The sequence below is a fragment of the Odontesthes bonariensis genome, chromosome 2 (assembly GCF_027942865.1).
Source record: "Odontesthes bonariensis isolate fOdoBon6 chromosome 2, fOdoBon6.hap1, whole genome shotgun sequence".
In the NCBI taxonomy this organism is placed as follows: domain Eukaryota; kingdom Metazoa; phylum Chordata; class Actinopteri; order Atheriniformes; family Atherinopsidae; genus Odontesthes; species Odontesthes bonariensis.
Window position 1 is genome coordinate 15,721,815 of NC_134507.1, and position 13,384 is coordinate 15,735,198.

Sequence of the window (13,384 nt, forward strand, 5' to 3'; positions counted from 1 at the left end):
GAATGTAAACCAGTGTAACACGTTTCTTTTACTAAGGTCACAGGCGATTCCTGGGGGGTTTACTCTTACATATTCAATTACACCTTTTACTACTCCTCCAGGCTGATGTAGTTATAGTAAGATTCTAGGTAAAGACTAAAATGTTCCAGCTGTAAGGAGTCCTACTTTAACTCGTGTTCAGAGCGGGCCACTCAATTGAAACTTGCCTGTCCACCGACAAATTTTGATGGTAAATAGTGACACCTAGTGGACACATCGTGGAAGTACAGATGTCAGACCAACCTTTGGAAACTTGGGTCCATACGCCTCGTATATTTACTTCTTTCTACCTTTATGCACTGATCGCATTACTTTTTAACAAAAAGATCTTAAGATACAAAGTTATCCAATGAGCATTGATTTTGTTCAAAAGACGGCGAGTTCAGTGTTTCAGGACTTCATTGAATTCAACACCGTGAGAGTCAACAACCTTTATTTATCCATATGTGCCATTCAGAGATGGGAAAGAGGTGTTACAGGATTTGCCCTTCGAGAAGTCTATATGGATCTTTTACAATTTTACTCTACAATTCGGCCATTGACAAAAATCAAAAGGGAGGGAGGGGGGAGACAATATGGGTGTAACAGTGTAAACACATGGTAATATACATTAAAGCAAAAAGAAATAAAAATAAAAGGTATCAGTGACAAATTAAAATGTAGGGTACATTAGTATGAATAAGAACTAAAGCCTCCTGAAAACCCTAATTCTCTTCTCAAATAACAACTCGGCATACATTTCTACATAGCATGCAATAAGGCACCTATCTAACACAAGGAAGAAACCTATGCTACAGTTTGAAGCACAATTGTTATCCAAATAAAAAGAGAATATTGCTCACCAAAAATGTTCACTCTCATAAAAACTGCCTCTCTTTCTCTCATTCCCTTTCATAGAACCCAAGCCATGTCTAAAAAAATACATCAGTTTGTAAAAGATATTTTACACGGAACAGTAAATAGAGCGCAATCCACCAGACTCCTGAAAAATCTTGTAAAATGAGATCCTCATGTAGTCTTTTAGTATACACAACTTTTTTTTTGTTTTCCTTAGTTTCAAATTGTGGTAGCAGATCGTCGAGTTACCTATAAGTCTATACACGGGTAATTAGTCTCCAAAGGAATAAAGTATGATAGAGCATTTAATGTACATTTGGGACTTGGGTGCAGCAGAAACCACGGCGTAAATAATTAGGACACGGGGTCATGTTATATGCTACCCAGTGGGTTTTTATTTTCTATTATGCATTTCCTTATGGCTAAACTGCATGTCATAATAGACTCAGGATGTTAGCCAGTATTGCTCTCTGTACAGTCTATGCAGCAGTACTAAACCATCATAGACATACAAAAAAAACAACCTCATAAATACACATGACGGCTCATGTCTGATTGAGCCCAATTCTCAATAAACAAGCTGCATGGCAACACCTGCAACATCTTTTTTTTTTTTATCTCCAACACCTAAAAAAAAATAAAGTCATAAAAGGGGAAGGGAAAAAAAAAAAAAGGAAAAAAAAAAAAAAGGTGGAGACAAAGTGGATCTTACTATCAAAAATGTCATTTGGAACAGCACACTAGTCACCTATACATATATAAAAGAAAAATCAAGAAGTATTTACAATGAATTTTTGATATTTGTGTCACATCGGTTATGTGGGTGAAAAAGATGATAACTATTCAAATTGAGGCAAGAGTTCTTGTTCACCAATTGTTTGTAGCCTTCAATAAAGTTGCAGCTGATGAAGCGAATGTGCCCACCTGAAGATATACGGGAACCGATTTTTTTTTCCTATCAAAAAACCAAAGGCCAAAGTATGTTTACCCCAAATAATTTGATCAAGTAGATCTTCAAATCACATCTTTTTTCTTCTTCTTTTAAAAGTGGTCTGGGGGGGTCCTGGAACAAGTGGCGCACGATCACAAAGATAGAATTCATCACAATCTACTGTTAAACCCTCTTGAAACTGAGCACGAGGCTCCGCGTTGAGCTCTGAATTATATGTTACCCAGTCCTTGAAGCCAAGCCACTTCCTTTTCCGTGTTACTGTCCATTTCTTCTCAGCTGTTCCACTAAACCAGAGTCGTGTGCTTACGTGACCTCTTGTCTGTAGAAGCTGGCCTGACGTTTTCTGTGATGTGGTGTTATCCAATAAAAGGGCAACTTGTGGAACAGAAACGAGGGGGGGAGCTGGGATGTGGGCGCTTTCATGGGACCACTTGTGGGGGCGGGGGGAGGGAGGGTGCTCACTGATCCACGTGGATCCTATGATGTCTGGAGAGGGAAGATGAATGGTTAAAGCCTTTTCCACACTGAGAGCACCTGTATGGTTTTTCGACAGACAGGATACGTTGTTTTGGAAAGGCATTGTTTGGGAACCCCTTTCCTGTGGGGATGGGGCTGTACTGCTGTGGTTGCGGCTGTGGCTGTTGTTGCTGCTGCTGTTGCTGCTTATTCTCCAAGTGGACTCTCTGATGCCTTGCAAGAGAAGAGGAGTGATTGAATCTTTTGCCACAGTGACCACAGGTGTAACTCTTTCCCTCCGAATGGACTCTTTGGTGCCGCGACAAGGACGAGGAATGATTGAAGCCCTTGTCACAATGGTGACACATGTATGGTTTGTCTCCCTGCTGATGCACCCTCTGCTTTGGGGGTGTGCCGTAAGACAAGGTTTTCCCAGGCTGAGGTGGAGAAAACACTGGATTCTGCAGGTGGGTCTTGTGATGGCGAGACAGGGATGAAGAGTGATTGAAGCCCTTGTTGCAATGTCTGCAGGTGTAGGGCTTCCCTCCGGCATGGACTTGCTGGTGCTTCTTCAGGTGGCGTTTGCGTACGAAACTCTTCCTGCACATGTTGCATTTGTACGGCTTCTCACCCGAATGGATCCTCTGGTGCTCCCTCAGAGTGGCAGCAGCAGCAAAACACTTTCCACACTGTGCGCACCGGTGCGGTTTGTCTCCAAGCACAACTGCAGCGTGGGTCTTTTGGTGCTGTTTCAGGTTGGAGGTTGTAGCAAAGCCTTTGCCACATTGGCCGCAGGTATATGGCTTCTCACGCGCGTGGACCTCCTGGTGCTTTTTCAGATGCCTTCTGCGAACGAAACTCTTTCTGCACTGTGTGCACTTGTATGGCTTGTCCTCAGAATGCATCTTCATGTGTTCTCTCAGGGTGATAGCTGCCGCAAAGCTCTTACCACACTCCGAGCATCTGTGGGGCTTGTCTGGCAAATGAATCATCTGATGAGACTTAAGGCTGTAGGCATCGATAACATCTTTGCCCATGATCTCAACTCCTGGTGGAACATAGGGTTTTTCTTTCATGTGAATTTTCATGTGCTGCTTGAGGCTGGCCTCTACAGCAAAGCTCTCACCACAATGGACACAGATGTAAGGGTTTAGGTCCTTGTGGATTTCAAAGTGTTGGTGAAGATCAGCTATGCTACCAAATATCTCCCCGCACTCGTTGCACTGCAGGCCATGGGCTTCATGTATGATTACACCGTTCTCAGACTCCACTGTCAACTCGCCACCGTGGTCAGACTCCACTTTAACCACATGCTCGCTATCTGTCTTAAGCAGCACCTCTCCCAGCAGAGCCTCGTTTCCTGTAGTTTTGATTTCGGCTCCTGTGAAACAGTGCATATCACCATGTTCCACCTTTATGTAATCATGGTCTGTCTCAGCTACAATTGCATCAACACAAGCCACTGCACCAAGTTCTGTCCCCAGTCCTTGGATCTTTAAGTCAGAGCCATGGATCTCCAGCTCTAATCCACGCTTTTCCTCTGTCATGATCTCCGTTTCTGCTCCATAGTGAAGGTCGACATGACTGTGGGCTATGACACACTCCGACCCAAGCGTGTCAAGGCCGGGTGTGTCACATTCAGTCTCTGACTCGGCCATGAGAACACACTCCAGCCCTGCGACCTCCGTTTTTGTGCCGGATGATGACTAAAAGAAGAATCGGGTGGTATAGCGTTTTGTTTTTGGCTGCGCCGCGCTGGTGTTCTTCTCAGATGGCAGACCTGCAAATGAGGATTAAAAAAAAAATTACTGTGGATGCAGCTCTATGGATGAGGTTATTTACATTAGGGTAACACAGTGCTGCTTGAAGAGAACCTAAGAGTGTCTATAAATCAAACAAAAAAGTATAATAGTGAAATAATAAGACAATAGCTTATAAGTATTATACATTTGCATAATTGTGAAAAGACTGTTCAATGAGGATTATTTTCCCCCTCACAGGGAGACACAGTTTACAATATCAACCTAAAATTAGCATGCTAGCAAATAAATCCAATGACAAATTGTTATACTGGTCATCATATGGAGTCTCAATTGTCATGTTATAAATAAATGAAAACCATAATAGTTGTTACTGGAGATGGAGCTCTGCATACCCTGAACATGCCAGCAAAGGCTCAGCTGTCAGAAAAAAAAAAAAAAAAAAAAAGGGGGGGGAAACACTCAGTTTGTAATATCACAGCATGTTGGCATGTCTAATTAACAGCAGGTGACCAGAGAGACAAAGTAAGCCCCTATTAAAATAGTTCTGGGATAATTTGCTCCACTGTTAGGCTCGTTTCAGAGGATTTAAAGCAGCATCTTATTTATTCATTATTTACGGCTTTTATGTGATAAACATAGGCTAAGGATTCATAATTCGCACCCAACAAAGGTGAAGGAGTGACAACATGTAGTTGACATATAAACAACACTACTTAGCAAGCTAAGTGATCAATTTGTTAGCTACATTAGCGCACAAGACAAGCTTCACCTCATTAGCCTACACAATTGATAAAAATCAAAGTGAACCACATCACGACCGAGCTCTCTACTCTTACTTAATCCGCGAGTCTGGGCGAAACTGGCCTGCACAGCTCACCTATCTGCGCAGATCCCCGGCTCTTGCTCATCACATCAATCTAGATGTATATCAGCATCTAAACTGTACAAATATGTTACTCAACCTCGAAATGTTGTTTGCTAGCCCTTCCAAAACAGCTACAAATAGCCTACATAGCCGCTAGTTAGCTGGCTACGGTCGATGGGCGACTGGTTAACGACTAAACAGCATTGTGTTAGCTGCTAATATGTTCACCATTTAGCCAGCTAACTAGCTTCGTGGGAAAACTAACACGTAACTATTCGTAGTCAGGAATCCAAGTGCAACCCAATACTTACTTTAAAATCTGGACTCAGAGTAATGTAATTTGGTGCAACCTGAGACAACGACCGACACGGAAATTCTTCCAGTGCGAGTATTAACAGGCCATCTTGTTGTGCCACACCAGCACTTCCAGCTAGCCAAGATTACACAGTAGTCTAAGATGGCTGCCGCAAGCTAACGTTAGCCATGTGAGCTTCCGCCGTTCACAGTATGTTCAATTACAGCGACCCCAAAGCAAATTCAAAATTGCGGAACCAAGCCAAATATAAACACGGAGCCACAAAGACGGTCAAAAATAAGCTTTTCTAAAGTGTCGTTATTTCGCTGGAGGTGTATGTAAGCTAACGGCGAGTTCGTTAGCAAGCTAAGAATCATACCATAATTCCATTGAGGAGTTGGCTAGCTGAAACAAAGATGGCTAACCGCGAAGGAGGTGAACGCTTATGTGCGAAAAGCCCGGGAAAGGACACAATTTACTTACTTTACAATCCCCGCAAGACAATACTCACACAGCAGATTCCACTTAAAACACGTTAACCAAGTATTAATTGGTCAGAATAACAATCGGACGGCTACTTCAGAAGATAAAATGGGTCCGAGTTGCAGCCCTCTTTCACTGCGGCAGCAACTGACAAACCGCACACACGACTTCAATGGCGGCCTTGCTGATGTTAGCAACTACCCAGCCGCGACCATATTAGCGTGCTAGCTACATAGCCTTGATGCCAAGCTAACAATCCAGCTAATATCCATTTTGCTAGCACGGCTAAAGCCTCCATACCAGTTTAGCTTTTTAGATCGTAAAACAGTGCAGCGGAAGCATTGCTATACAACCCATCCAAAAAGTGCTAGATCCACATGCAAATACCAAATTAACATCACCTCTTGAAATGCGACTAAAGCTATACCAAAAATAACCTAGACAGAATTCAAAGATCAAATAGTCCCTTAAACACGGTGGTTTTGCTGCACTTGTATGTTTAATAGGACGTACTGTGACAACTACTGCGGGTCAAGGCCTGTATTTTTCCATCACAAAGTTCTGAACTGTTGACGAAAAATAGCCAACCCATACGCTTATTAATATAACCACAAGGGACAATAACTGAGATCATATTCATCAGAACACAGCCGTCCATCTGACTCTCACTGCTGCTATTCAGGGTAGAGTTGCATTTAAATGATGAAGTCGTTGCCAGGTTTAATCATCACATCAGTAGTGAATGTATAGATGCACACCCACACCCACCTCTCTGTCCTACTTTGTGACAGCTGTAGAGAGAAAATAAGGAAAATCGTTAATACGCTTCAAACTCCGGGTTAAGAAAGGCTTTGCAAGCTGATGTGAGCCTCGTCGGACTGCTATGCGTGTCTTCCTTTCCTCTCTATGCCTGTGTGTTTAGCTGGCGCCACAGCTCATCTGGCGCCAACGTTGGACCACCGACGCACTTTAGCGAAAGCAACTATTGGGATTCCACTGCAGCAGGGAAACTATTACTGCCCTCTACAGGCTGGGAGTCAACAGTGCGCTATTAAAAACTAAAGACTGGCTACATCCTCTTCATAGTCTGTATGTGGAAAATAGCAAATAACACTGTCGACATTCACAAAACTATGCATTCAAATGAAGTTTCATTTTTTTATCATAGTTTTAATTTACTTTACATGTGTATTTTACATCCAATTAGCTTGAATGAAAGCTGGTTGTTAGCTACTATTCATTAAGCAATGTAACATATAGATTTGCAATAAAAAAAGTAATAAAGTAAAACCATACTGCCATTCAAAATTAATTGAAAACTTATTTTTCAAGTTTTTCACACATTGGCTCTTCTTGTTAGAAAGAAGTAAAACATGTCTCAGCTCTCTAGTTGCTAACAATCCCAAATGTATCTTTCAGTAAACATGATTTGATCCCAGTATCTGTAGTTATGCACTTTTTATTTATTTATTTAATCATTCATATTACATTCTAAAAACCTAAAAGTAACTCCAGGGTTACTTTGCAGAAAACATATTGAAACTGAACATTGTACTACATTTGACCACAGTTCAATGAATTTGAATTCAGTTTCATTAATATAGTGCCAAATTCTAACAAATCTCATCTCAAGGCGCTTTAAAGATACAATCCAATTCATTGTAATCCAATCATAATCCAATCGAATCCAATTCATTAATTTCCAATTTTTTTCAATTCATACATACAAAGCCAATTTTAAAAAAGCAGAGCAGCTAATGAAACCAACAGATTGCACCAAAACTTAGTTTGTTTACAAAAACTGTGACAACTAATACATTTACAAACTATTTCCTAAGGGATATAGATTTTTATTTTTATTTGCATGTTCCATTACTTTACTCGCACTGTAAAAGAGAAGTAGTGTCACATGCCAATGAAAACTCATTTCATGTCAGGGTTCTGATTCCCCCACCAAGTCCAGTTCCCTATCTTATTATTTCAAGAATGCAATCTGCTCCTGCACCTACATTTGATAGGTTCTCCCTCTGCCAATCCAAGCCTGTTTCATTAAACCTTCCCAGTAGTTTCTGCAGACAGACAAACAGATGCCTTCACCTCGTATAGGAACTTTGTCAGCCAAGCCAAAATCTCAGTAAAATTCAAGGATTCAAGAATCCTAATAAATAAGTATAAAAATCAAGTACTATACAAGTATATAATAACAAGAGAAAAAATAATAATATATATTAATAATATATAGATAAACAGTTAAATAGTGAAGCTGAAATTAGCTTTGCTAAATACAAAATACACATGTGAGAGCAGGAGGTAGTCGTAATGTTGCATCTATGATGAATGAATGAAATATTGCACCTTTGGTGAATAAAGTGTTTTTTAGTGCAGGTCAGTGTGCGGTGAAGAGACAGAGAGAGTGGAGAGGGAGAGAGAGAGAATGAGAGAGAGAGAGAGAGACAAAATGACATGAGAGAGTGGTGGGGGTCTACAGAGTACGGCTCGAGTTCAGCAGTCTGACAGCTTCAGGGAAGAAGCTGTTTTCGAGCCTGGTGGTCTTGCTCTGAATGCTCCTCAGCTGCCTGTCTGAGGGGAGGGGCTGAAACAGTCTGTGTGCAGGAGGGGTGGAGTCCTCAAATGCTGAGACCGAGTGTATTAGGCAATGCAAAAGTGGATTATTGAAGTACAAACTGAAACCACCAACTGGTTGAAAAAAAGCGGCGCCTAAAGTTTCAAGTTCACAAAATTATTCTGACATTTGTATCAAGAAACATGTTACTCAAACAAGGCAAATACAGATTGATGACAATTTACAGGAAAACTAAACGTGTTATCTCAGAACACCATCACAGTGAATTCAATGACTCTTGTAACAGATGTCAAGAGAATGATTGAGGCAAATCCTTTAATAATCTCTTTTGAAATGCTCTGCTGGGCTCTCTGGTGGCCCTCGTGTACTCCAGATTAATTCTGTTTGATCAAAAGAAAAAAAAAATATGTGTATATCTTGGCACCCTGGATGATACCATCTGATATGATAGTTCAAAGCACAGTGGAGTTTGTAGTTATTTCTACCCAGTAGGAGCGTATACAGTGAGAGATCTTTTAAGTGTAGAAATATAGTTTGTTCATTTTACAATACAGTCTTGGGGAGGCAGTCTACCTGCTATATAGTTCTGGCACATGTATACAGTATATTCTATATACGGTATTTGGGCTCCGTAGATTAACATCTATTTTGTGCAGTTATGAATCAGTCCCACAAGATGATGCTGTTTTCCCACTGACATCATTAGTGAATGCCCTAGTGTGGGTAACATGTAACGTACAGAGGTCTGAAAATAAATATATGCCTGACACAAAGTCTATGTTTGAGTAACAGTTATTACACTTTTTCATGTCTGTAAGGACCTATCTCTTGTATTTTAGTGGTTTCATCATTTCGTCTCCTTTGTCTTAACCCTCTTTGTTTCAGAAACTTATGCCCATTTCTTGACGATTAAGTGTCCAACCTGGAATACTGGTTTTACCTTGAGAGTGGACCACATAGCAAACATTCTGTCACTCACAGCGTCAGTCACACAGTTTCACTGAAGCAGTTAACTTCGAGAGCTCATTTTTCTCACTCTTCGTCCTGCTTACTTTTAGTCACGTCTTTTCTCTGGCTGTTGTTCGCAGCACATTTTATGAGGAGGATAACACAATCCTGCTGAGCAAAACCACCTGCAGATTGGAATTTTGGTACCAAATCTAGTGGATACATTTTTTTCATCTCCTGGTAAGAAAATGTCCCACTCTAACAATCTGGATTTAGACAGACACAGCAGCTCGGATAGATACCGTCGGTCGGCCAGTCGTAGCCAGACAAGGGCCCAGAGCAAGCATGGGGAAGTTCTGTGTGACTTTTGCACAACCAGGAGGCAGAAAGCGGAGAAGTCCTGCTTGGTGTGCCTGGCAAACTACTGCGAGGATCACCTCCAGTCACACTATGACTACCCGGCCCTGATGAAGCACAAGCTGGTCAAAGCGACGGGTCAGATGCGAGAGAAGATCTGTGCGCAGCACGACAAGTTGCTGGAGGCTTTTTGTCGCACTGACCAGACTTCTGTCTGTGTTCTGTGTATGATGGATGAACACAAACACCACGACATTGTCCCGGCTGGAACTGAGAGGACTGAGAAACAGGTGAGTGGTGAATGCGATCAGCCAGTCAATGCTTTGAACCAAGAAAATAACTTGCATTTTCATTTGTCATCGTCCGTTAATTAAGCCAACTTTAATGTCTTTACCGATAAATAGAAACAACTTGGTGTCACGCTGCACAAATCTCAACACAGGATTGACGAGAGAATCAAAAAGTGGCAGGATCTGAGACAAGCCGTTGAATCAGTTAAAGTAAGTTGAAATCTGTCTGACTGAAGTTACACGAATCTAAAAGTATCACGCTTCTGAAATGATGAAAAGAAACTGATGGTTTCTGGTTTGAAATAATAACTGCACTCTAACCATCTCTTGACCCCGTCTTCTTTTGTATCTCATCAGCACTCTGCTCAAACAGCTCTTGAGGAGAATGAGCGGATCTTCAGTGAGCTTCTGCTTTCTATAGAGAGGAAGCACAATGAAGTCAAGGAGACGATTCGCTCCCATGAAAAGACCACCGTGACCCGGGCTGAGATACTGCTCGACCGCTTGGAGGAGGAGATCACTCTGCTGAAGAAGAGACACAACGACCTGGACAAACTCTCCAACACTGATGATCACATACACTTTCTACAGGTGAGGCCCGTCTAAGCTGAGAACCACAAACCAACGGTGGTGCCAAAGTCAGAGGTCTTTACAGAAAAGAGATTTGCTGAATGTTTCTCCTTATTCATCTCTATCTTTTTATTTTCCACAGAGCTGGCAGTCTCTGTCCGGCCCCTCCGGATATGAAGACCTGAACAAGATCAGTGTGGCTCCGTACTACTCCTTCGATGCTACCAAAAGAGCCATCGCTTCGATGAAATTACAAATAGAAGAAGTCAGCAAGACAGAAATGAGCAAAATCTCAGGAACAGGTGGACTAATTTGTCTTTATTGTAACACTGACCTCTGTCTGTAGAGGGGTTTCTTTCAGAAGTGGCTGTATTTTTAGTCCCCTATGGTTCAGGTTTTTTTCTCATCTGTCTTCATAGTGAAGGAAGTTTACATCACACAAGAAGCTGAGACAAAGACAAAGAAAGACTCATTTCTGAGACAAGAACCAAGGATCAGAGAAGAACCGAAGACAAGAGAAGACTTTTTGAAATGTGAGTTATTAGATTAAGTCTTACAGAAAGCTGGATTCGGTCTATCATGAAACTTCCAGCGCCAACCTTACAGGGCTGCAAGATACAAACTGCATCATACTGTAGCAAAAGAACCATAGATTTAGCGTGAGTTAAGTCTGGCATACAGGCTTACCAAAGGTGTGAGTACACTGTGAGGTGAAATGACTGAAACTTACACAGAAGGTATTTAGTTTGCTGAACCGGTTTGGTGACATGTTGGAAGGCAAACTTAGTGTTTAGTATTACTTAAACAAACACAGGTGTTCCTGCTGTTGCTTCAGTACCTCACGCCACACCTAATCTCACTCAAACGCACAAACATGGCAACATTCAATCAGATGCAAAAAAAAAAAAAGAAAAACAGCACACAAAAGGACTATTAATTATATATTTCCAATATATTTCTACTCATTTTAGACTCTTACCCACTGACTTTGGATGTCAACACTGTCCACGCCAACCTTCACCTGTCTGAGGGTAACAGAACAGCCACAATGAAAAGTGAACCTAAGAACTACCCAGACCATCCAGATCGATTCGACCATTGGCAGCAGGTGAGAATTTACAGCCCACCGTTTGCATGTAAAGATGTAGGAAGACTGATATGCTGATCATAGCACGTATAATCAAGTAATTAAAAAAAGACATTCAATTCAGCTTATGGAAACATGTTTTTATCCATTGCTGTTTTTTTCTCCTGTTTGGTGAATGTTGTTATTTTACCAATATCAAGTCTGTATTATTAGTTTTTTAGGTTCAGTAAGTGTTCCTTACATTGAAATGCTTTAGATTTCTCGGTCGAAGTTATGAAAACTATAACCTAAACAGCTCCATCTGTAATCTCCACTCCTTTCCAGGTGTTGTGCAGGGAGACTGTGACTGGGACTCATTGTTACTGGGAGGTGGACTGGAGGGGAACAGAGATTGATGTGGGTGTTACTTACAGGGGAATCCGCCGCAAAGGAAACAGCAATGACTGCAGCCTGGGCTGGAACGATAAGTCTTGGAGTCTGTACTGCTCAGACTCCAAATTTTCCTTTGTGCACAACAATAAAAGCAAAGACATCTCAGCGCCGACGTCATCCCGTATTGGAGTCTACCTGGATCATACAGCCGGAACACTTGCATTTTACAGTGTTTCTGATGGCATGCGCCTTCTGCACAGAGTCCAGACTACATTCACGGAGCCGCTCTACCCTGCTTTCAGTGTGTGGGGCTTTGGCTCTTCTATAAGGCTGTAGATGAGTCGACAACCTTTTTCTTTTTTTTCTGTGGGTACAGACTTATTCTCAACATTTATGGGAAACTTGGTTTGGTTTTGCCTTTCTTAAATCACATTTTGCCAAAAGCTATTTTTCTATGTTTTTTGTTTTTTAATAATAGATGGTGTTTTGGGGGAAATATAGAATCCAATGATGTGTATGATTTGAATAATATGAAAAAACGATTCTGATAATCTTGATATTTTGATATTATCTTCATTATGTCTATGATACAAACATGGTGGCTGTTGCACTGAATGAAGCGGCCTAAAACCATGACTAAAAGGACTTGTTGTGCTTCGCACTGGGTTGCATCAGCTTTGGTCAAATTGAAGCTGAGAATGTTTGGAAATGGCTCAAGGGCTGATTCTTAAATGACAGTTTTTAATAAAGCAAAAGTAAAAATGGTTCCTTCAAGTTTCATTTCAACGTCTTGCAGTGGTGAGGAGATTTATTGTATGTCAAAATTCTTCCAAATGCCTCTTTTCCATAGAACCCAAAGAAGTAGAATCATGCTACTGTTATTGAACTTTTGGGTACCTTATCAAGTGGAAATAAAGGGAAATGAATATATTTGGCTCAAACTATTTGTTCATTTGAATCATGTTCTTTTGAAAAAATGAAGAAACAGAAATCTAGATTTTTTTAGGCAATGAAGACATTTCACTTTCATATAACCAGCACATGTTGAAACTGATAATAGGTTAATCTAGAGAAACCCTTTATTAATTTATCTGAATCATACGCAGGCTCATTTTGTTCATTATAAAGTACTGTATCAAGCTTTTAAAAGTTTTTTTTTAGCTTTTAGATAACTACTATCAAGATGTCAGAGCACAGCTTGTTAGGGCATCATCATTAAAAAGGTCAGGTGATTAATTTTTTAAATCTTTTAAAAATACTCTGATACCTTAAACCTCTTCTAAAGTGTTTTCAGGTGGCCATTTCCCCTTTTTGGGTGTTACAAACTATTGAGCACGCCCATGTTTTTACTCCAAACTCTTTTTCTTTTAACAATCCGTTAAACAAGTAATTGCTTTACTTTATTGCTTTAATTAATTGAATTACTTTGCTCAAAATAATACGTGCAATGCTATATGATATGGACACATATCAGCACAAGGAGGGA

The 13,384-nt window shown here is 40.8% G+C and overlaps 2 protein-coding genes across 5 annotated transcripts; one reads left to right on the forward strand and one right to left on the reverse strand.

The window, feature by feature from the left end:
* Positions 1-455: 455 nt before the first annotated feature.
* LOC142393655 (uncharacterized) lies at positions 456-6,666 on the reverse strand. 4 transcript variants are annotated; one of them, XM_075478297.1, is made up of 2 exons: positions 6,459-6,666; positions 456-4,064 (listed from the first exon to the last, which is right to left on the reverse strand). In XM_075478297.1, the coding sequence occupies exon 2, from the start codon at positions 3,940-3,942 to the stop codon at positions 2,287-2,289; it is 1,656 nt and encodes a 551-aa protein (XP_075334412.1). In that variant the 5' UTR covers positions 3,943-4,064; positions 6,459-6,666; the 3' UTR covers positions 456-2,286. The 4 variants fall into 4 exon arrangements, with proteins under 4 accessions (XP_075334412.1, XP_075334415.1, XP_075334413.1 ...); XM_075478300.1 differs by lacking the exon at positions 6,459-6,666 and adding an exon at positions 5,719-5,909; XM_075478298.1 differs by lacking the exon at positions 6,459-6,666 and adding an exon at positions 5,691-5,909.
* A 2,586-nt stretch (positions 6,667-9,252) lies between these two features.
* ftr14l (finTRIM family, member 14-like) lies at positions 9,253-12,810 on the forward strand. Its single transcript, XM_075484330.1, has 7 exons — positions 9,253-9,869; positions 9,984-10,079; positions 10,227-10,460; positions 10,582-10,741; positions 10,859-10,972; positions 11,411-11,547; positions 11,851-12,810. The coding sequence occupies exons 1-7, from the start codon at positions 9,471-9,473 to the stop codon at positions 12,232-12,234; spliced, it is 1,524 nt and encodes a 507-aa protein (XP_075340445.1). The 5' UTR covers positions 9,253-9,470; the 3' UTR covers positions 12,235-12,810.
* The last annotated feature ends 574 nt before the right edge of the window (positions 12,811-13,384 follow it).